This window comes from Falco punctatus, assembly GCF_963210335.1.
Source record: "Falco punctatus genome assembly, chromosome: 3".
NCBI classification, from domain to species: domain Eukaryota; kingdom Metazoa; phylum Chordata; class Aves; order Falconiformes; family Falconidae; genus Falco; species Falco punctatus.
In genome coordinates this window covers 17,827,848-17,851,080 of record NC_137582.1, presented here as the reverse complement: position 1 = coordinate 17,851,080, position 23,233 = coordinate 17,827,848, and the positions used below count along the sequence as shown (strand labels likewise).

The 23,233-nt window shown below is 42.0% G+C and overlaps 1 protein-coding gene across 2 annotated transcripts; it reads left to right on the top strand.

Annotated features, from left to right (window-relative positions):
- The first annotated feature begins 1,722 nt into the window (after nucleotides 1–1,722).
- SQLE (squalene epoxidase) lies at nucleotides 1,723–21,313 on the top strand. 2 transcript variants are annotated; one of them, XM_080378381.1, is made up of 12 exons: nucleotides 1,723–1,866; nucleotides 2,326–2,729; nucleotides 4,832–5,084; nucleotides 5,368–5,548; nucleotides 8,056–8,152; nucleotides 11,414–11,527; nucleotides 13,103–13,274; nucleotides 13,542–13,637; nucleotides 14,212–14,354; nucleotides 15,424–15,520; nucleotides 16,058–16,145; nucleotides 17,433–21,313. In XM_080378381.1, the coding sequence occupies exons 2-12, from the start codon at nucleotides 2,448–2,450 to the stop codon at nucleotides 17,623–17,625; spliced, it is 1,716 nt and encodes a 571-aa protein (XP_080234507.1). In that variant the 5' UTR covers nucleotides 1,723–1,866; nucleotides 2,326–2,447; the 3' UTR covers nucleotides 17,626–21,313. The 2 variants fall into 2 exon arrangements, with proteins under 2 accessions (XP_080234507.1, XP_080234508.1); XM_080378382.1 differs by lacking the exon at nucleotides 1,723–1,866 and adding an exon at nucleotides 1,895–2,161.
- The last annotated feature ends 1,920 nt before the right edge of the window (nucleotides 21,314–23,233 follow it).

Below are 23,233 nucleotides of genomic sequence, written 5' to 3'. Positions count from 1 at the left end.
TTTAGAAGGTCTGTGTTGGTTCCAGTAACTTAAAGGCTATGGTTCTTCTTGTGTTTGGTCTCTAGCACAACTGCCCAGAAGAGTTACACATGCTTTAATTTGGTCTTAAAATGCACTGAGTGATTCTGTGGAGATCGGTCCATAAAAAAGGGCATTTTTAGTAAACACAAGGAACATTAGTAAATGGAACACAGGAAATCAAGTGCAGATGTATTTAAGAGCTTCGCTGTCAGGTGGTTTAAATATAAAACTTGCTGACAGGTGTAATAACCCTCATTTAAACTGTGGAAAAGGAGCTCCTTCTGTGAACACGTTTTTACAGGTAGATTCCTATGATTATGGATGCCTCTGCTGCACTCATTTCATTGTTGAGGGGATAATCATTATTGTTGATGAGACCTGTGTCTTCACCATATAGAAAAACCTGTGCTTGATCTTTCAGCTCACAGGATCTTTCGTTTCTGCCTGAACTGATTGACCTGATGAATGAACCAAAGCCCCTTTTCTTACTAGTTCCTGTTTTCACCTGTATTCGAGTCTACCAAATTGTTTGCAGTCTTTCTACTGCATGAGAAACTACTAAACATTTTCTCTCCTCTTCAAAAGGCACTATTTTACCACTGCATGGATCTTGTCTCCTTTCACTCCATTTGCATGTGACAGGTTTTGCTCATTCTTTTACTAGTTTTTTTTACTCCTGGAGTGGGGTCCTGACATGTTTCATGGCTTCACTATTTTTAAGGATTGTTGTACTGTGATAGAGAGACATGTTCAATGTTGTTGTGCTGTGCAAGTACGTAGCCCAGGAAAGGTCCCCCTCACAGAGAAAAGGGAGGACCACTGGTGTGTGCCCCTGAGAAGCTCAATGTGAAAGATAAAGCTTATTTTTGTTCTGTCCAGCCACACAAATAACCCCAGCAGCAAATCTCCAAATTCCCCTTCCCGCTCACAAAGCTGGGGCACAGGGGGTCTTTCTTATCTTTCACCTTACCCCCACTTCTCCCACGGATTTTGCATTTCTGGGCCCGGTTTGCGGCTGAGGGGCTGCCAGCCTGCCCCTGCCCCTCCGCAGCCGCACGCTGACACCTTTTCTCTTAGAAAACGTTTCAAAATCTCTTCAGGCTGCAGGACGGTGCGGTCCCTCAGGACTGAGCAGCGCGGGAACCAACGCTGCCGCCCCCGCGTCCTTTGAGCTGTTCGCCCTTAGTTCCCCGTCCCCCGCTGCCGGCCAGGTGCCGAACCGAGCGCGGGAGACGGCGGTGCCCGCCGCTGCCACCCCGCCGGGTGCCGGCCGCGCCTCGCCACGCGCATGCGTAGGCCCCGCTCGGCAGCCGCGCGGGAACGGGGGAGCGGCGGGGCCGGGTCCGCCGCGGCGGCAGCAGCAGCACAGCAGCAGCAGCACAGCAGCAGCCCCTCATCCCGTAACCATGGCAACCCCGGCGCTCCCGCCCCGCCCATCCACGCGTCGTCACATCGCCCTAGGAGCCCGGCGGACGCTAGCCCCTCCTACCTCCCGCTCGGATTGGTTGTCTGGCCATAGCGCCATCTCGGCATAGCACCGCCGATTGGCCAGAAGCCGCTGAGGCACGGGGCGCGCGGTACCTACAAGGAGGCGGAGGCAGTTTCTCATTAGCATAGTCCCGCCTGCCCGGCGGCCGGCCCGCCCGCCCGCCTCCGTGCGGTCGGGGTGTGCTCGGCGGGAGGCACCGGGCACGGGTATACCTGGCAGCCAGGCGGGAAACAGGGCTGAGGGGTTGGAGGGAGAAGAAGAGGAGGAGGCAGCGGCGGCGGCAGCAGCAGCATTAGCAGCAGCGTCGCGTTCTCCCTTCCTCCGTGAGGCGGCTGCGAGGGGCCCTGACACGACAGGTAGCGCATCAGCCGCGCCCCCCCCGGGGCGTGAGCCTTGAGCCGCCCGCCCGGGTGCGTCACGGGCGGCTGGGGCGGCCCCCTCGCAGCGCCGCCGCCTCACTCCCCCGGCGTGGAGGCTCGGCCGCATCCATCCGTCCCGGCAGCCGAGACGGGGCTGGGCACGGCGGAGGAGTGAGCTCGGGAGGCGGTGGGGAAGGAGACTCCCGCCCGCGGCGGGGACGGGCGCCGGCTCCGCAGCCATCGCGTGTGGTGGGAGTCGTCGCGCGTCTCCCTAAGGCGCTGTGCGGAGCTGGTGATTTTTAAGACGTTTTATATTGATTTTAATTTTTGGGGGGTGGTTTTGGAACTGCTCTCTGGGCTCCTGTGGCAGCCCAGCGAGGTGGGGCTCGGTCCTCTACGGGGTTCTGTGGAGCATCTTGTTTTTTCATCGGGATCTCCCTCCCTCCCATCGCACAGGAAGGCTTTGCATTCCTATACGGACATTTCTCACACCTCGCACAAAACCGCATTTTGGGCAGCGCTTGTCCACGGGACAGTTTTGGAGGAAGCAGCCGGGACCAGTGACCAGTCCCCTCACGATGTGGACCTTTCTGGGTATCGCCTCCTTCATCTACGTGTATAAAAAGTGCGGAGACCTGATGACTTATGCCAATAAGGAGGTGCTGCTCTCTGTGTTAGTGTTCTTCTCCCTCGGCTTGCTGCTGTCCTACAGGTACCACTTCAGGGGGCCCAAGCAGCAGCAGCGCAAAGCCCACCTGGGGATGCTCTCTGATATTCTCTCAGCTTTACCGCTTGTTGGCTTCTTCTGGGCCAAACCCACCCCAGGATCTCAACAAGTTGAACAGCCCAAATCCAGAAAGGTAGGTTCAATTCAGACGTGGCACATAGGGTGCAGTGTCCTGCTGTGCCCTCAGGCCACTGACCCTCTGTCCAGCTTCGGGAAAGCAGCTAAGAAGGGGTTGGAGAGAATTTGTTTTTAGATGCTGGATATCTGATTTGTCATTGTGTTAGTTTTGGATGGCAAAAGAAACAGTGAAACTTACTTAAGTGATAGACCAGCTGTTTTGTAGAGTCAAATATAAGTGAAGAAAGATTTTCAGTGAAGGATTATTATACTACCAGGAAAATACCTTCAGTTGCCAGCCTGTTGTAGAGGTGAAGGACTGGAGCATCTCTCCTATGAGGAAAGGCTGAGAGAGCTGTCTGTGACTGTTCAGCCTGGAGAGGAGAAGACTCAGGAGGGTCTCATCAATGTATATAAATACCTGAAGGGAAGTTGCAAAGAGGATGGAGTCAGGTTCTCAGTAATGTCCAGTGACATGACAAGAGGCAGTGGGCACAGACTGAAACACAGGAGGTTTGCTCTGAACATCAGGAAACACTTTTTTTACTGAGGGTGGCTGAGCACTGAAACACGTTGCCCAGAGAGGTGGTAGGGCCTCCATCCTTGGAGGTATTCAAAACCCAGCTGGACATGGTCCAGGCCAGTCTGCTGTGGCCCTGCTTGAATAGGGGGCTTTGGACCAGGTGACCTCCAAAGGTCCTTCCCAGCCTCTGCCGTTCTGTGGCTCTGTGATCAGCTTCCTAATACTTGTGGAGAAAACACATTTGTCTAGACAATGGCAGATACAGTTATTTGGAAATTATTGCTAAACTATTGCTTGTACAATAGCTACAGGACCAGAGCTCAGATAGTCTGTTCCGCTGAGCTCAGCGTGAGACTTGCTGTGAGAGAGGAGAGCTGTAGTTCGTGGCTAGAGCTGAGCTGGCATCCTGCCATCTAAGACTACAAATAGAAATGGATATTCAGTACATCTGTGGGCTGGTACTGTCTGGCTACTTTCTTGTGTAGTTCTGAGCATTTTCAGCTGAGCGCTGACCCCTTGTGCAAAAGAACTTCAAACTTTTTGGCTGCAGGTCAAAGGTTCTGGATTTTTATTTTGTTTTTCCTGGTAAAGCCTGCCTTTACCCCCATTTCTTGTAATATGTGAATTCAGATAGTTTTGCACTCCCTTGCTGTGTTGTAGATACAAGCATGACACTATGCCACTAGAAATTCTGGTGCCAGTGTTGTTCTGGGCATTTGTTTCACTGATGTAATCGTGTTTTTACCCCCGTCAGCACTGAGGCATTTGTGAAAGAGTAAATTGGACTCTATTCTACCAGCTAGAGAAATGACTTCAAGGTTTGCACTGGAATTGGCCTTACAACATTTTTTTCAGGTGTATGTGATTAGATGCTGTTGGGAAGGTACTGTGTAACACAACTAGTCTTCAGGTACCAGTTTATATGTTAACTGATACGTAATCTGATGTATGTCAGTTCTTAACAGCTTTAAATGCAGGCGAATGGTAATTTTACCTATACTTTTGACTGATGAGTTTTAATTTCAGGACACTTCTTTAAAACGTTTCCCAGGTAGCAGCTTCTGTTGACACTTTTTCATGCTGAGTGTTATCATAAGATGCTATTTCGGTAGGTAGGTTCCCTTACAGGAAAATTAAAGAGAAATACATTTTCCAGTGAATCTGGTAGCAGTTTGCAATGAAAAAGTTAAAGCCTTTGTGTAGTAGTGGCTCACTGGCATGAAGGCATTGTTTTGTTACTTTCTAGACCACGAGTATGGGACAGCCTCGGCTTACTGCATTTTATAGGAACTTGACTTTCAGTCTCTCTGAGACTATGTTAGTGGTTTGTCTTTGATCAGCAGGGCAAAAAAAAGCAAGTATCTTGTTTTTATTTTGGGGGGATGTTGATTTTTCTTTGTTCTTTGTGGTTTTCTTGCATTGTAGAGTACGACTGATTTAATTTTGGACAAAACTAAACTGGAAAACACTTCCCAGCTACTGATACGCGCTCAGTCCCCTGGGTCAAAGTAGAACTAGTCCGAAGTCAGTGCTCTGACAGGGTTATGATACAGATACATCAGCACATGTAACTTTGTTTGCTTTGTTTTCTAAAGGGTAAAAGAGAAGTAAACTTCTCAGATGTATATCTGACAGAGACAACTCCAAATACAATATTATCACACCAATACGATCCAGAAATTATCATTGTGGGATCAGGTGTCCTTGGTTCTTCTTTGGCCACGGTGCTCTCAAGGGATGGAAGAAAGGTGACTGTGATAGAGAGGGATCTGAAAGAACCTGACAGGATAGTTGGAGAATTGTTGCAGCCTGGAGGTTTTAAAGCCCTTAGAGACTTGGGTCTTGAAGGTGAGTGCATTTCAAATTGTCAATAAATCTATAACACAACAGTTAGTACGCTCAGTTATGTTTTTATACAATGCATGCCTACAGGGAAAATAAAGAAAGACATTATCTGCGTTTAATATTTGAACGAAAACTTGTGTATGTCTAGTCTGCCATTTTGAAAATATCTTTCAACATGTGTGTTTTGATTAAGAAAACTGGACTCTGTGTAAAAGAATATTTTTTAAGAAAGCTTAGTTATGTATTAAGACTTTTTAAAACTCATCTATTGGCTTATATTTTGCAGATACAGTAGAAGGTATTGATTCACAAATAGTAAATGGTTACATAATTCATGACCTAGAGAGCAAGTCGGAGGTTGAAATTCCTTATCCAACATCTGAAGATGGCCACGTGGCCAGTGGAAGATCTTTTCATCATGGCCAGTTCATCATGGGTCTTCGAAGGGCAGCTATGGCAGAGCCCAAGTGAGTCACCTTGTGAGCAATGCAGCTGGGATCCAGAGGCTCAGAAGCACTGTTCCCAGCATCTGTGAGATCCCTTAACTATTTCACTCTTTCCCAACACAAGAGGGCTGCAATAAACAAGACTGAGAGAAAGTAACAGCTGTAGTTACACGTTCTGTTTTCTATTAATGACTTGCATGTACATCAAATGTTACCCTTTGGGAAAATTAATCTTTAAACTTTGGGAATATAGGCTTTAAATATTAGGCAAGGTACTGGTCCATCCATGTGAGAGAACAGTTCAAGGGTTAAGGGGTGATTCTCTTCTGCCGATTCTTGGGTTTTGTACTTTACCAGAAGAAGAGACCTCTTCTCAGTGAGCAATGTGTAGAACTTTTTTGGTCAAGAAACAAGTGGCAGATCTGGTATCATTTCTTAGAATTGTAGAATGGTTTGGGTTGGAAGGGACCTTTAAAAGTCATCTAGTCAAAGCCTCCTGTGATGAGCAGGGATGTGTATTTCTTCCACTGATGTTATATGTGATGCCAGAAATCAGGCTGCTTTTACATTTGCATATTCTGCTTTTTCTGATGACAAGAAGTCAAGCCAAATAACTAGAAGGGAGCACTGAATGGAAGTAGCTCTTTCCAGTTACTGACTTCTGTTTTTCAGAATCTTGGAAGATGCCTTCTCTTCTGATGAAATAAATATTAGTGTTTTGTATTTCATCTTTAACTGATTTCTTTCTTTTATACAAGATATGAGATAAAAACTTTTATTGAAACAGAATAGATTCTAGGTGCTGTTTTCTGCGAGGTGTTTTTTGTGTTGTCTTTTTTTTCCCCCCCTAAATAACGCTTACAAAGGAAACATGATGCTATCATCTTTTTACCTTACGTGTCTTTATTCTGAAATTTCTTTCTCCTATCATATCTATCATATGAATTACTAAAAGTAGCACTGAAAGATAGCAGCTTTGTACTACAGTTAAAATTAATAGCCACTGTGTTTACTAGCTATAAAAGCTAAAGCCGTCTTGTTGAGATCTCAAGCTCGGTGAAACTTGGGCACCTGTTTGCTCAACTTTCAGGGAAAACTCCAGCAGCTGTACACAGTCTTTGAAGCAGAAACTTACAAAAGCTAATGTTCATGTGACTTGAGTTCAATTCTTTCCCTTTGTATCCAGACAGTTTCATTTTGTGTGTGCTTGCTTTCCATTTTAATTTTAGCATTGAAAACATGTTAAATTAAGGCGCGGGAGAGGTCAAGAACTCTTTAACAGTACCATGAGGCTTTTTTTTTATCTCGGAGCTCGTGAAAATATAAGGGATAATTACTACTGGTTAAGATATCCTCTTTATAACTACTAGGCAATATGAACTTATTTCAGAAAAGTAATTTTGCAGAGAAAACAGGTAGGGCATCACTAGTTAATTATTCTTACAGTGGGTGAAACCAGAAAAAGAAATGAGCACTTATGTAGCTGAAATGACAGCGATAAAAGAAGTTTAAAGCTCTGGATCCTACTCGAACTCTGGTTCACCTGCTGTTAACCTGACATGCTGCTGCACACTCTTGCTGTTGAGGTTTCCGTTCATGTGTTCACACATAAAAACCATAGATACTTTGATACAGCCAACCTGCCTATTGCCTGGCAAATTAAGCCAGTCACAATCTGCTCTGAAATTTCTGTGCTCACTGACATGTAGAAAAGACATGAAATCGATTGCTCATGTTCCCTCTGAGAACCTAAAATACCAAGCTGTTGTACTCTCAAATGGACTCATTTCTCCCAAGCTGTGGAATTCCATCTGGATACAGAAGTATGTGTGAGGGAGAGAGAGTGTCCATTTCAAGCTGCTAAGTCTGAACTGCTGGGATGAGGTCTAACAGCTCAGATCCAATAAAAGATATAAGATTACAGGGATTTAATTTGTGAACCCCCAAAAAGAAAAAGTGTGTCCTGAATTCCTGAGGTCAAAAGCTGAATATCTGTGTCCTAATCAGGTTAGATTATTTTGGACTATTCGGAGAGTTGGGTACCTCACTTTTATCTAGTGTACATGTTGAAGTGCTGCTTCAGATCTTGCTCCTGAGTTCTGCTTGGAGTTAGGTCTCAACTGCACTGTCAGCATTTCCCACCATTTAGCAGGGATGACTCAGTCAGCTGCTTATTTCTGACCATGTCAAACTGCTCTTTGCATCTCTCATGTGGCCGTGGAGCACCTGAAGCATAACTGGGGATTCTGCAAAGTGGTAGGGTGTTTAGGATAAGCGCTACAGTTTTAGAAAATTCTCAGGTATCACACCAAATGGTAGTGCTGAACTGAAATTCATGACGAGCACTTTTTGATGTTTAGTGTGGCTTCTGAAAGTGGTCCAGAGCACATCTTTGTAAAATCTAAACAAACCGTGTCAGCAGAGACAAAATTAGTGAAAATCTGGTTTTCCTTCTGTGTCAAGTGCCTTGAAATGTTGGTATCATTAATCATCTTCCATTCTGTTCCAACCCCTCAATTTTATTTCAGTGCAAAGTTCATAGAGGGGACTGTGTTACAATTGCTTGAGGAAGATGACTGTGTTGTGGGTGTTCAGTACAAGGACAAAGAAACTGGAGACACTAAGGTAGGACAGTTTTCTGTTACAATCTTTGCTAAACTATTGAGAAAATCAAGGGTTGGTTCATACATGTATATATATACACATATAAATAATCTTTTTAAATGTCTGTTCCAGTTCACTGGTACAGAAATAGTGCAGTTACCAAGAAAGCGAAAGCTTTAATGAAAGGAGACTCCATTCTAGCGGATACAGTCCTAGCATATGGGGATTCTTATTGTAACTTCTGGTTCAGCTTCTGCTTTCAGTGTTTCTGGAGAATGGAGTTCATTGCTTATTTTAATATTCATATGTCTGGAGTGTAAAATCTTTTGAGAGTTACTGATGGAAAAAACCAATGTATTTTGTGCTTTGCCTGCATGTAATGGTCTACATTTCCACGTATACTTCCACCATTAACTGAGGTGTCTGAAAATAAGAAAATAGGTGCCTATTTATAGAGGTAGCTCTGTCCAGTCATTTCTTGGATCACAGAAAGACAGTTCTGGCCTATTCTAAATGTGTGACTGATTTGATTCATGTTCCTGGCCTCAGCTAGTGATAAACTGCTGGCTAAATGCTATGGAACTGTGTGAACTTACAGTAAAAAGTTTGGGGAAGACCAGTCTCAGTAGAACCAATGTGCTGAAGTTCTGGATATACTGCCTATTCTCTAGAAAAGCCAAATTTGTAATCTCCTTTGTTACTTTAAATTTTTTTTGCTGCCTAAAGTTACGTAGCCAGTGTGCTCAGATGTGCTCTGATGGGGAAGATGGGAATCTTCCGCCTATGCTCTGCTGCCTTCCATAAAAGACTGAGGAAGTTCCCGAGTGGTTAGAAGATCCTTTTCTGAGCATTACTAACAAAATCTCTCATCTTTAGGTCATTTAGAAATGGGAATGGCGGTATAAAACCATAAGTAAGAGAGCCTTTTAAAAAGTACTTGCCCAAGAAGTAGGAGAACTAGCTGGTTGTAGCTCTTCAGGCAAAATGGCACTTCAGCCCACGTGATGGCAAAGTGCTGTTAAGTAGGAAGCTCTAGGAGAGCTGAGTGGAAACAACATCCTTGATCCTTCTTCAGGTAGCTGGAAGAAGAGGGAGGAGTTCCAAGTCCTGTTTCTTGGTCTGCCTCATGTATCATGTAAAATGAATAAAACTATATCAGGAAATCCACTCTAGTAGAACAAGCCATTGAATCACACGTGGGTGATGGAAAGACAGGGAATTTGGAGAGGAGGAAGTCTGGGGGTGAGGGATGTGATCTGTGGTCTTTTTTTTTCCCCCCCTGAATGTAATTTGCTTTACCATCCAGCAATGTAGACGGCTGGTTGTTTTGTTTGGAGGGTGGAGGGGGATAATACTTACTCTGCTTTGAGATTTGTTTTTAGGCTTTACACATTTATGGATGTTGTTGTTGTAATTTTAAGTGTGACTGACTTGACCAGCAGTAGTGTGACAAGTGTTTTAGCCTGCATCTTTCCTAAGAGCGTGGATGTTGTTCTTAAGGCTTTGAGTTTCCTATCTGTATAATGGTGATAAACAACTTCATGTTTTGCTCTGAATGCTGAAGTTCTGTAGCTGGAAAGAGCTGTTTCATTTGCTAGCTTAGGTCTCATTTGATTTTAGAAATCTAGTGTAAGAAATTTCCAGTAAAAATTTCTTCTTAACTGTGTTTTGCTATCTGTGACTTTTTGCTGCTGGGAAGCTACTTAGGGGGGAAAAAAAACCAAACCAAAACCAAAGCCTGTTTACATTTCTTAGCCTGCTTTGATAAAGAAAGGAGGCTGATCAATGTTGTGTCTCTGTTTTTCTGTTCTCTCCATCCCTGTTGTCCACCACGTTACCGTGGTGATTTTTATTGTCTTAAATGAGGTTCAAATTACCCAGTATGCTAAAAGTCAACGTAGAAAATTTATCAAAACCAAGCAACTGAATAGAGTAACTGTCTTAGTATGTTGACTGTGGAAAAATTGTAGCATGAATGCTCAGATCATTAGACACAAGGGAACCCATATGGGCAGGTGGCTTTGCTCTAATTGCAGGAGTAATTAGAGTTTGCAATCATCTGAGACCATAATCTGTAGGAAAGAGTTTTCATGAGCTCACTTCCACAAGCTCAGACACCATGAACGTGTATTATGTTACTCAGCTCTACTGTCATCTGATTTTTCCTGACTTCCCATCACATGGCAAAGGATGTCAGGATTGTGTGACACAAGTGACTGAGTCCATTCCTGTGCAGGAGAGAGCTGCTCATGGAGGAACCCATTCACATACTGGCTCCCCAGACGCTTCCATCCAGTAGTATTACATTTTTCAGGAGTACTAATGAAACACAGCCTGCTTTTTTTGCCTTGTTAGTACATCCTGAAAGCTTAAAAGGAAAACTTTTTTTTTTTTTTTTTTGCTTGTGCCAAGTGTGTGAGATTATTGGAAGGCCAAGGACTAATGCTCAATATAAATCTATAGTCATTTGCAGTGAAATCACTGAATGTTCTGAGATATATTGAGAAAGCTATAGGTAGAAGGTAACATCTACCTCAAAATGCTTTTTAGTATAATAATGTTGTCATATTGCCATAACAGTGAAATGCTTAGAAGTATATTTTAGTAACTGGAGTAATTTGCTTATGTTAGAGAACAATACAAGTGTTAAAAATTAGAAATTTCTGCATACATTCAGGCTGAACCTGATCAGTTTACTCAGATCTTGTTTTGTATTTTGTCTATATGCATTATGTGTTCTTATACTTCCTAAGTGTACTAGGAACTGCTCAGAGTTCACTGCTTGGTCTTTTAAAGCAGACCTTGTATGCTTACTGCATTTCAGTTTGTTAGACTTCAGTTTGGTTTTGTTTAGTTGCTTATGCATGTTGTTTCTTTAATATAAAATTTCTTCTTTGCTTTCTTTTTTTTTTTTTTTTTTTTTTTCTCCCTGAAGAGCATTACAGGCTGAAGGGAACAATTGCTTCACTTTTTTGGTTTTTGGGGTTTTTTATACACAAGTTTCTACGTGGTCCCTATAACTATGTTATCTGAATGCATGTCTGAAAAAGCTGGAGTATATTGTTAGATCAATTTTTAGAGGAAATGAAGTGTGAATGAGGAAGGCAAACCCCACTGTATTTCTTGATATATATTATAAATATGGTCCGTGATCTTCTTATATGTTTGTTGTTTTGTGGAACATCTAATGTACAATTGAAAGTGAGAGCTTGGGAGAAGTTTTCCGCTGTTCTGAAGCAAAATTGAAAATGTCATGTCTTTATTTTTTTCTTCATGCTGCAGGAACTTCATGCACCACTAACTGTTGTGGCTGATGGACTTTTCTCCAAGTTTAGAAAAAACTTGGTCTCCAGCAAAGTTACAGTTTCATCCCATTTTGTTGGTTGCATTTTGAAGGTAACTTTTCTGTATAACGCTATGTAAGACAGTGTGCTGCTGCTTCTTACTGTGGGTCTGAATTTCACTGAATATGTTGTTCGTTATCTTTCCAACAGTATCAATTAGGACTATGCTTTTAGATATTTATCCAGCCGTTCTGTCAGTTTCTGTGTCCCTTTGAGGAGTGTTTGGGTATTTTGGTCAGTGTTTTACTGATTCATACTCCATCCCAGCTCTAGGATAGCTGAACTTTCTACGTCAGACTTAACATACTCGGTACAGTTAACAGGTCAGGTTTTCAACTCTTAGAACACTTTTTAGTAACTGTGGGCCAGTTTGGGGTGGGTTTCTTTCCTCTTTTTTTTAAAGTGGATATTGTTAAAAGTTAAGATTTCTGCTTTTAAGAGTGGAGTATGGTGTTAATTTTAAGCACATAGTTGAACAAGGGAGGGTTTAAAAAAAATGGATTAGCATTCAACATAGCTAATTTAAACTGAGCACTGGACTCACCACACCAGTTCATAGAAAATACTTTTATTTTAAGAAAAAAAAGTTTCAGCATCTCATATAAGGTAGTGCTACGTGCGCTGTTAGTGCTGTATCTTACATAGCTCTAATCTCTGCATTAGAAGTAGGCACCATTGTAAAGCTGGAATCCAATTTGTAAAATTACTACTGTGGATATAGGTGCTTTGACTGGTTTGTGTTAAGATACTGGTAGCTAAGATGGTGACATGGATTTTTTCCACAATACTGACGGTGCAGGGAGTAGAAGTCTTGATTTTTAGATCATCCTAGCAGCTGTGCTGTGTTTTATACTCTGGAAGAATACTCAAACTGTGCTCCTGCCTGAAGGTGGGGTACCTTGTAACCAGGTACATGTATACCTTCAAGACCTATAAACTTCAAGAGAGAAGGTGGGAATCGAGGTTGGTAGCTGGGTGGTTGGAGAACCCATGTAGAAATCCTGGCTGGGTCTTGTCCCCTGTGGCTGCTGCGTTAACTATTGCATTAACAGCAAAAATAATTGAGGGAAAAGGAACCAAAACTAGAGAACTTTCCCTGGGCTGGGAACACTGACTTGGAGGAGCTTCAGCACTTTTTGTGTCTCTAACTCCTCCTGTTTCTGTGCTTTTGGAAACTTGTTTAACACCTAGTTAGATAGGACCCTATGATTCTTCCTCAGTTGGTGTCTCCATGTAGTTGTATACGAATTAGTGTATTTCTTTCCCTCCCACCGCTTTCTTTATGATAAGAAAACAAAATTATCTTATCAAAAACTATTACATTGATTACATTACAGGTTTTCAATAGCATGTATTAAATATTTGTGAGTTATTCACATGAAATGTATAACTTATTCTAGTAAATATAAAAATGTATTGCCAAAAGAATTGTAACTACACTGAAGTTCAGAACTTGCTTTTTGAAAACACTTCTCTTGTTCATTTAAAGAGAAAAAGAATAGAAACTTAGTGTGATATGGGATTTTATTTCAAAGTATTTCAGAAAATGATTTTTTTTTTTAATCTGAACTTTAATATCCTTTCATTGATTAGTCTCAATCTTTCTCCCCCTTCTTTTCTTTTGAAGGATGCGTCACAGTTTAAAGCTAATTATGCTGAACTTGTTTTAGCTAAAACTAGCCCAGTGCTAATCTATCGGATTTCTTCAACTGAGACTCGGGTCCTTGTTGATATTCGAGGGGAAATGCCAAAAAATTTAAAAGAATATATGATTGAGAACATTCATCCACAGCTACCTGGTAAGTCTAGAAAGATTTCCATCCGTAATCATCTCAATTAAATGTGCTAAAAAAGGCACATTTCATTGAATCCATTGAACTATGTGGGCTTTTTCCATGTGCACAGTTACGCTTTCAGTAATGATTCACCCTTAGCAGTTCGTTCAGCTCACATCTGTGAGGTTAGCAATTCAGAAGGATTACATCTCTAAGAAGAGGTTAAAATGGGTTGTATGCAAATTATTCTAGACTCCAAGTAGTGTAACTGAAATATTTTGGTTATTGCAGACCACTTAAAGGAACCATTCTTAATAGCGGTTCAGAATGATCGTTTAAGGACTATGCCAGCCAGCTTCTTGCCTCCTTCAGCTGTAAACAAAAAAGGTGTGTATTATGAAATTAAAAGGAGGGGAAAAGGCATTATAAACTTCTCCTAGGGCTTAGGCCTTTGTTGTTCAATACAACTGTCTCATAATTCTTCTATGAAAAATAATATTTTGAAAATGTGTACCTTGGGCATAGTTTAATGGGAATGTTTATATTAACACCACACTTGATATCAGTGCCTGCTTTTTTAAGTTTAAATCACTCGGTTGCTCAAGCTTATACAAGTGTGGTCTTTTTAAGGAAAACTTGATTTTAAAAAAGGAAAGAAATTACCTTAAAAAGTGTTTGTATTTGTGTTCTTTGACACACACATGTTCATACCTATAGGAAAAAAATATTTTGACCTTGATCATCTTAAAGCCTTTTTAAGCTTGTTAATTTAAAAACACCCACACACCCCACCACCCTTTTTCCTTTTTTTTTTTTTTTTTTTTTTAAATTTTGTAGTTGTTACTCATTTCCTGGTGGGAATGAATTCTTAGTAAGTTTGGTTTTTAAAAAATAGAGGGTTTGAATTCTAAGATTATGTAGTGGTCATGCAGTATCCCATTAATTTTTGTCTTCTACCTAGGTGTTCTTCTTTTAGGAGATGCATATAATATAAGACACCCTCTAACTGGTGGAGGTATGAGTGTTGTTTTAAATGATGTTAAAATATGGAGAAGTTTACTCCAGGATATTCCAGACCTTTATGAAGATTCTGACATTCTCAAGGTAAAGCTTTATTTTGGGCTTATTTTAGGCAGCTTTTGCGGCAATGTAGTGACACGCTTTTCAGTTTTATGCAACCCAGAGACATGTAAGTTATTAGTGAGGCACAGGCGTTTTCAAAGCTTTGGATAGATAAATCATGCATTAGGCATTCACCAGTAAGCGAGGCTGCCATGTGTGCTATAGCAAAAGGCATATTCAAAACTCTGCTTGCTGACCTGTTGTGTTTTGCTTGAGAAGACTTGAGTGCTGTGTCTAGACAGCCTGCTTTGCTAGCGTAACCTGATAGTCCCATATTAGTGGTGTATTTGTAATGTAAATTGATCTTAAATGCGGTGGGGTTTGACCATTACACATGTGTGAGCGCTACTCAGAGAATAACAGCTGGCCTGTTGACTGCTGCATTAGCCTCACAGTAGTAAGTCAGAACATGTCCTTCTTTCCCAGGAATTGGCATCATGTGTTGATGCATTATTTTTTTCAGTGAGATTTAGATCCAAAATTTTGATGAGTAGATAATAAAATTTCTTACTTATTTGTTTACTTCTTTTAAGTGAGTTAGGCATGTTGTCTTGGATAAATTATAGCCAGAGTAGTTATAGACTGTAAGTAGATGACTCAAAAAGTGTATTTGAAAATTGAGAAGCACTTAGAGGGACCCTGAATGTCAGGAGAATACAGGACATACCTGACCAAATGCAGATACTTAGATCTCAGCTAGTCACCTCTGACTTTCAGTTATTTCCTACTTAGTCAACAGAGAGAACTAGGTGTTACCCTTCAAATTTCTGACCTACCCCAGCCACCTACCATAGGATGAGATGAAGTTCACCCTGGAACTACTTTTGTTGTTTGTTTTTTTTTCCTGTATTTATTGTAAGAGGAGGCTTGATAACTGGCTCAACAAGTTTCCAAAATTCCTTAATGACTTAGCTTGGAACTGATCTAGCGTATCACTAAATTCGCTCTACATTGTCATGAGTATGACTCTTACCACCTCTTTGAGAATCTTGTGATTGTTCTTGTGTATTTACTTACAGGAGTACTTTTTTTTTTTCTTCCCCTTTTTCAGGCAAAAAGAACGTTTTACTGGTCAAGAAAAAAATCTCACTCTTTTGTAGTGAATATTCTTGCCCAGGCACTTTATGAACTCTTTGCTGCCACAGATGGTAAATGTATTTTAAAGATAACTCTGACTAATTACAACTTAGTAAATAAATACATCGGGGGGGGGGATGGGGACGGGGATGGACATGTGTATGTGTATGAGCATATGTCCATGTGTTTGTGTGTGTGTGTGTGTATGTATATTGATATATATTAAAAATATAGCAATCAAAGGATTTTAATGAGTTAGCTGGCGTTCTCTGTCTAGTTGTTTAGTTCTAGCGTTATGTAAACTGAGCTTTAGTGATGTGAAGACAAGTCTGGAGTTTGTTTTTAAAAAAAAACCAAAACCATTGGGGAAAAAAAACAACACAAAGAACAAAACAGAAGACACTTGTTCTTGTGCCAGCTAATTCAAGAATATGTAGGTATTCTATAAGACTATGCTTTATTTAAATAAAACTAGCTCAGAATCCAGCTGAATTTAACAGAACGACAGCTACCAAAGTCCTGGAGTTAATATCACTGTTGTGTGTTATTGGAAAAGTTTTTTATATGTGTTGAATATATTTGTTGAGTCATTTTAATTAATTTTGTAGATTCCTTGCATCAGCTAAAGAAAGCCTGTTTCCATTACTTCAGACTTGGTGGAGAGTGTGTCTCGGGTCCTGTTGGATTGCTGTCTGTGTAAGTTCACCATGCTGGTAATAGTTAATGTGAACGAGGTTGAGCGCTGTGAGCCTCTGTCAAGATCTGCTTTGCTCCCAATCGGTCAGCTCTGCACAGGGAGAATGGTCCATATGAACCTATACTTTTAGGGTTATACTAAAATTCGGAGCTCTTTTAGAAGCTATGCCTTTAAATGCTGGCTCTTTTTTTTTTTTTTTCCTTTTTTTTTTTTTTTCTTTCTTTGTAAAAAATGCCACTAAAATCTAGAGAGAAGTTAATGCAGGTGTCATGGCAGTTTGAATGAGGTAGAGGGGTCCAGACTAGCCGAGGAGCTGGTGGAGGCCTTTCATGCCTGACAAGCTGAGAGTGAGAGTAGCGAAGGATGAGGTCTCCCCAAAAAGAACACAAGGAACAGGGTTACTGGTAACTATCAGGGTGTTTTGAGTGACACCACAGAAACTAGTGAATGCACAATAAATCACACTACTTTCAACAGAGTCATAGCATCAGAGAATATCTTGAGTTGGAAGGGACCCACCCGTAAGGATCATCAGGTCCAACTCCATTAAAGGCAAACAAACCTACCTTTTCTTAAACCTCAGTACTTTTTTCTAAAAACATTTGGTTTTGTCTTAGCTCAGATGTATGAATACTGACAGGGTACTGAGTACAGCTGCATGCCAAGCTAGGGTTGTATGTGCATCTTCCTAAAAAAAAAAAAAAAGAGTATACTGAAGTTGCAGTTCCTACTCACCTTATGCAGACAAAGAAGGGTTAGATCGAACTAAATGTTGCAGAGTTTACTGATCGGAGTACAGCATTTTGTGGAATGCAAAACACAGTTGAAGAAATCTACCTGTATAGCTGATATTCTTGACAAAGAGGTAAAGAAGGAAAACTGGTATTTCCTACATAGTTAAGAGCCTGTGTGTGAACACCTGTGATCAATGCAGTACTGACATGTGAGAATGTGTGCATTTATATTTCTCCCGTTTTGGAATAAGAGCTGAAACTGATAGAGCCTGTTGAGAATAATCCCCTGGGAGTTGATAAAGGCAGACACAGACTACTGGAAATTAAGAGAAAGCAGCAGTATATGCTGGCTGTGCTGTAGAAGGGAACGCAGACTGTATAGCAGCTTGAAGACACCAAAGTTTGTTTATTTAGTTGAGACGGCAAGACTAGAGCTGCCTAAATCAGAAGGGGGTGTGTGTTGTCTCGAGTGGGGATCTCTAATGATAAAATAAAAAATTGTTATTCTGATTCTGTTTATTTACGTGTTTTATCTATTTATTTTTAATACAGGTTATCTCCTAAACCAATGGTACTGATTGGCCACTTCTTTGCTGTGGCGTTATACGCTGTTTATTTTTGCTTTAAGTCAGAGTCCTGGATCACCATTCCTCGAGCATTTGTCAGTAGTGGGGTTATTCTTTACCGGAGTTGCTCTATAATATTTCCACTTATTTACTCTGAAATGAAGTATTTAGTCTATTAAAATCCAGGGGGAAGTGACTGGAGGAAGAAAACATGAAAATCACAATGCCTTCAAAATCTTTGGATATGTACTATTCAATATTGTGTTATCTTTTCTTCTCTTCAAAATGTGTTTTCCTTGATAAGGATTTAACTTTGGTTTTGTGGTTATATACATATATATTATATGTAAATACTCTTTTCTTTGCGATTAAAGTTCAAAAAGGAGTTAGCTGTTTACAGGGACCATAAATAAGTGTTGACATGTGGTAGATAATTGCCAGTTTTGTCAGAATTTCATCCTTGCTTTATCCATTGCCGAGTGCACCACTAATATTAATAAACTGAAAAGTGAAAACTGTAAACCATAAGCTGCTATTATCCTTCATGCTTTTTTCTGTTCAGTAGTTCCATAGACTGTTTCTTGATTACTGTGAAGTCTTGTAACATTCTTGATTTGGGTTGTTTCATTAGGATTTGCCTGTTCTTTTTCAGTTGCAGCTAAGACACTAGTTTACTGACACTTAAAAGGACACTGTAAAGGGTTTCTGATATTGAAGCGTCACTTTAGTCACTGTTGCAAGTGCCATGTTGCTCTTCTGAGATAACAAGTAATAATCAAGCCATAGTTAAGTTGGCTACTGCATTGCACTTGGGTACTGAAAGCACGTGGTTTTGAAATTTTCTTCCTATCTCACTTCCTTTTAAAACCTTAAGTGTTTTTTTTCTTTTGCTTGGTGTGTGTGCAGCTGAAGTTTAACACTGCCACGAACTGAAGCACAGCAACAAAACCGAATCCACTGAAAAAAAATCAGTCCAGGCTATTTCCAGTAGACAGTAAAGTAATCTTTGATATCACTGCTAAAAACTCATGAGAAGTACCGCAAAAGTGTCCTTTTAATACTTTGAACATAGTCATAGCATCAGAGAATAGCATCAGAGTATGGTTTGGTTTTGTTCCTATAGAAATTACTGCATGCTACTAAAGAGTTCACATCTCTTGCTGTTGGTCACTATTCCTTCTCGATATCTCTTACCAGTATGCTTTCCTTTGTTCTTGTGTATTTTCATTTTTCTTTACCTTTCTTATGATTTCTTTATGTTGTCGCTGTATGGCTCTACTATTTTGGGTTGCCTGAAAAGGAAATCCTGCATCAGTGCAACCAACAGTTTAGAGAGCAGTAAGAAATTATGTTTTTCTGTGCTGGTGAAACTTTGACTGTATCTTGAAAATGGCAGATTGCGTAAGTTGTATATAACCATACATTTTATGTTGGACTGTGGGGAAAAAAAAATCTGTGGAGAGGCTTTTTTAATATTTTGTTTGATGGATATTTCAAATGAGCTGTTCTTTTCCAGAAGCAAAAGTATGTATATTTTTCTAACCATTATCACTTTTGATACCCTCTTGAAATTACACGCATCATGAATATCTCTATGTTTAAACTTTAGGGTAGAGTACTAATATTTTCAAATATCATTATATATGGTGACTAAATGATGCCCCTTTAAGGGTACACAAAGTTTGCAGAATTTATACAAGTGTTTTCAAAATTTGTCACAATTTTGAAAATATTGATTAATTTTACATTTTCTATTTTTTTATATTATTTGCAGTCAGTCTCTTTAAAATCAAAGATAAAAAGTCCTGAGCCAAATACACATGTTCAGCTTAAATAAAAAGTTGCCATATCTGTAGATATATTTTTTCTTTTTCTGTTGACGTGTATCTCTGGTTAGTGAGTTTTGTTAGGTCCTGATTTATCTGGAAATACCAGTGTGCTTAAATTTACATACATGTTTAAGCACTTCTTTTCTTTTCTTGAAGTCAGTGCCTGGTTAAGTGTCTTGATGATTGGGACAATGATCGCTTGTTTGAAATTACCGTGGGGGAGAGAAAAATGTTGCATGTATGTGTAAGGAAGAGTAGCCTGAACATGTGACTCGTGAAATGGTTACGTGCCTTGTCCTCAGGACACGATGAAGGACTTTGAAGTATCGAACAAACCGGGACCATCTGGACACGGGGCAGCACAGGGTGCGGGCTTCTAACTGAAGTCCCTGATGAGCTGGTCTCCAGTAGGGTTTGACAGCCTTGGCTGGGCTCCTGTCCCAGCCGGGCAGCGGCACGCAGCAGTGCTTTGCCCTCATGATGAAAAGTCCCGGGGCAGAATTTCAAGCCATGTCCTGTAGTCTCTGGCTGCAGTGGCTTTCTCGGGGACGCAGAGGGAGGCTGAAGGGTGGGAGAGAAGTCGTGAAAGAAGCGGTACTTGAGCCAAACGAGAGTAAGAAAGGTAAAGCTGGCAGTGAGCGGGCAATGTCCATAGGTAAAATGGCCAAAAATGGAATCCGGCTGTTTGAGCTAATGCTAGCCGTCGTACGCAGCAGACAAGTCTTTAAGAATCCTGGGGTTCGTTTTCTACACCTATATGCAGCAAAGTGAAGCGATATGCCAGGAAAGATGCGTCACGGGTGTGATTCAGAATTGGAGAGGAACACAATGCACACGTATTTGTTGCAACTTGTGAGTTGTCTACGTGCAAACTGTAAAGAGGTTAGTTCTAAGGATTTGTAGGCTGCAAAATTTAATACCATCCCGTGCCCTTAGCAGGGCACCTAGGGAAGAGTGGGCACATGAGATGTGTGTTGTGCACGTGTGGTTATCCCTGTGTTCCAGGACTGGTGCAGCTGCAGCTAACGCAGCAGAAGGAACAAGAGAAGCAGGTGTGTAGTGGCGAGGTTGTAGCTGGTGACATGGTTCAGGAGTATGAAAACTTGCTAGTGGTGAGAAGGAAAGAGGGAACAGTAGTTGCCTTCTGTGCCGGTAGGTGGTCTAGAGGCTTGTTCATGGGTGGGGAGTTAATTCATGCATGCAAATATCACATTTGAAGCTTGCTTGAGAAATTTGTGTCGTGTAGGCAAAGTGTTCTTGGTCTTCTGGTTTTGGGGGTTTGCCTTGTTTTGAACAAACCCTTTACTGGAAAATATATGGGGCAATGAGAAGGTTTTTTATTACAGCTTTAAAATGCCTGCTAGCACAGGCATGCAATATTGGATTTTTGATGAGTGGTACCCATTTGGGCTGTGCCTGTGTCCTGTGCCTCTAGCTCCACTGCTCCACTACAAGCAAGTGAAAGGCAGAGTAGCAGTGGTAGTTTTCCTCCCACCTTCACTCTAATCACCTGGAACAAAGAGAAAGCACTTGAGCAGTCCCGGAATCAGCTGCCTGTGTTTTGTAATGTATTATTTGGTTGTGCTTCTGAGACAACAGCAGTAGTATAATGTGATGTTACAGATCTCCAGCATAATTACAGTGCTCCTCTGGGGAAGTGTCTGAATGGAGGCTTAAGTAGTCTGTTCTGCAGCTGAAGAGAAGAGGAGCACATCCTTTCCCGCAGGTGTAAACGGTTAGTTGGTGATGTCTGAATAGCACTTGGAAGACTTCACGCTTAAAACCTCGCTGATGTCTGGAGTACGCTCAGGGAAAAACGACGACCAGTAACAAGGAAGATGTGCTATTCCTCATCTGTATTGCCCAAGCTTTGTTTCAGTTGAACAATGATTTGGTTCCGAAGAGCCACACGAGTTTGGTTGTAATCAGGCTGTTCCAAAGTACATGCAACAGCAGTGCTGTTACCAGGGTTTCCAAATGTCTTTGGAAATCTGAAAAAAGGGGATGATTAAAATATATATTGCTCCCTCCTTCATAATGCCAGTTTCTGTGTTGTCTTTTTGCCTCGTGCTCGTGTTGTACGCCTGGTCTCTGCTTCCTCCCACTCGGTCTTCTGGTCCTTGCTCCGTGTTTGCAGCCAGAAGTGTGCAGCAATCCAGGACGTGGTTGCTGCGCTGCAGAAAGGTTGATCGGTAAGGCGGGTGGAGCATGTTGCCCGTAGTGGTTTCCCATGTGGAAGCTGTGACCTGTGCTCCTTCAAAGGCCGGTCTCATCTCCAAAACTCTACATGTTGGTATTTACTGTCATGCCGTTGATACACGCTGGTGGTTTTGTGTCAGTAGGGCAGTAATTTATGGGGGGCTCATGGGGCTTTTGCGTATTGTTCTCTGGAACCAGCTAGTGTGTTCTGGACAAAAGCAAAATCCGTTCAACTCAGAATAAATAGAGGCAGCTGATAAATTATGCGTCCTGAAATTCTGGCTTGCTCAGCATGACAGTACTACATGGAAAATAGCGTCAGCAGTTCCTGAGCTGCTCCCTGTGGAGCTCCAAAGAGCTGTGCAACCTCCTGTGCTGTGCATAGTGAACAGCAGCACGGCAGAGTGTGCTGAGATATAGTTATCTGAGGTACTGAAAATAAAAGTTGACAGGGAATTTTAAATAGTAACTGAAATCCAATGTTAATATAAGCAAAGCAGCATAAATAAGAAAAATCATCGTGATAGCAGAACCCAACTGTGAGTGTCCTGGAATCACCGTGACTGGTCCTCTCCAAGCTTCCACGCAGTTTGCAGTCAAAGAGCATGTTGGGAATTGTCAGCGAAGGGCTACAGCAAGAAACCCGCCACAATTCTGCAGGAAACGAGCCTTTGCACCGGCTGAGGTGTGGCAGAGCAGGAGCTGCTCGTGCCTCGGGCGGAGGCGAGAGGAGCTGCCTGGTGGAGCGCTGAGCCTTTGCCAGTGGTGTTTTCTGAAGGCAGAGCTAGTGAGGAGCCATGGAAGAAGGGGCTTCTGGTGTCACAGGCAGGTTTTAGAGCTGGTCTTCAAGCAGGGGTTACCAGGCCAGCCAAACAGAAACAGCAGAACCGTAGGTCCAATACTGGAGTACTGGCACAGGCAATAGGTACTTGTGTAGCGACCAGTTCTGGGGATGCACCCAGACAATTTAGTGGGGTGTGTTGCATTTCTCATACAGGATTTTAAGCGGTTCCACCTATGCTATTGCAGTGGCTATTTTGTTTGTTTTTTTTTTCCATGGGAACATTTGGGGTTTCTTTAGCTCCGCGCCCTGTTTACCCGTAGGTCACTCGTACACGATTACTTTCGCAGGTTTCTGTGATGCAGCTAGCTTCCTTCGGAGGAGATGCACATTTTTCAGGCAACGGGCATCCTAACGCTGTCTTCCCAGGTATGGCTGTTTGACAGCCCTAATGTAGAGGCTGATATCTATATGGTCCTGAAAATTTGTATTGTCCAGTAAAAGTATACAGAAGTGTATGTACAGATATCAACTTCTAACTGCTGTCTCCGTACGTACAGCAGTACCTAGGTATGGGTTTGACGTTATGGGTTCTTCTAGGCTACAAGACTGGATTCTCTGATGGCAGGAGAGGAAGGGGGGGCTTGGGGAGGGGTGCAGGACCATGGTCCCAGCTGTGGGTTGTGGGTTGTGGGCATGGAGGCTTCATCCCTACTGGGGGGCACAGCAGGACCACAGCTGGCTGTCCCTCTTCACTGGTAACGCTCTGTCCATAATGGTCTTGGCACAGGCCACCTTGTGACCTCCCAGGCACCTCCTGGGTGTCATTTGGAGGGGAAGGGGATTAGCGTGGAGTAGGGATCGTTGCCAGCCCTGTGCGGATCAGGTTGTCGTGTTTGAGGTGTGAGCCGTGCTTGTGCCAGGTGGTTCCTGCACCACAGGGTGGGTCCTGACATGTTTTATGAAGTTGTGGAGTGA

Bases quoted from the DNA above. Each gene is read 5' to 3' on its own strand.
- SQLE (XM_080378381.1), top strand. From the start codon at position 2,448: ATGTGGACCTTTCTGGGTATCGCCTCCTTCATCTACGTGTATAAAAAG. The intron at 5,549-8,055 runs GTGAGTCACCTT...ATTTTATTTCAG, and splicing joins GCAGCTATGGCAGAGCCCAA to TGCAAAGTTCATAGAGGGGA. The intron at 13,638-14,211 runs GTGTGTATTATG...TCTTCTACCTAG, and splicing joins TTCAGCTGTAAACAAAAAAG to GTGTTCTTCTTTTAGGAGAT.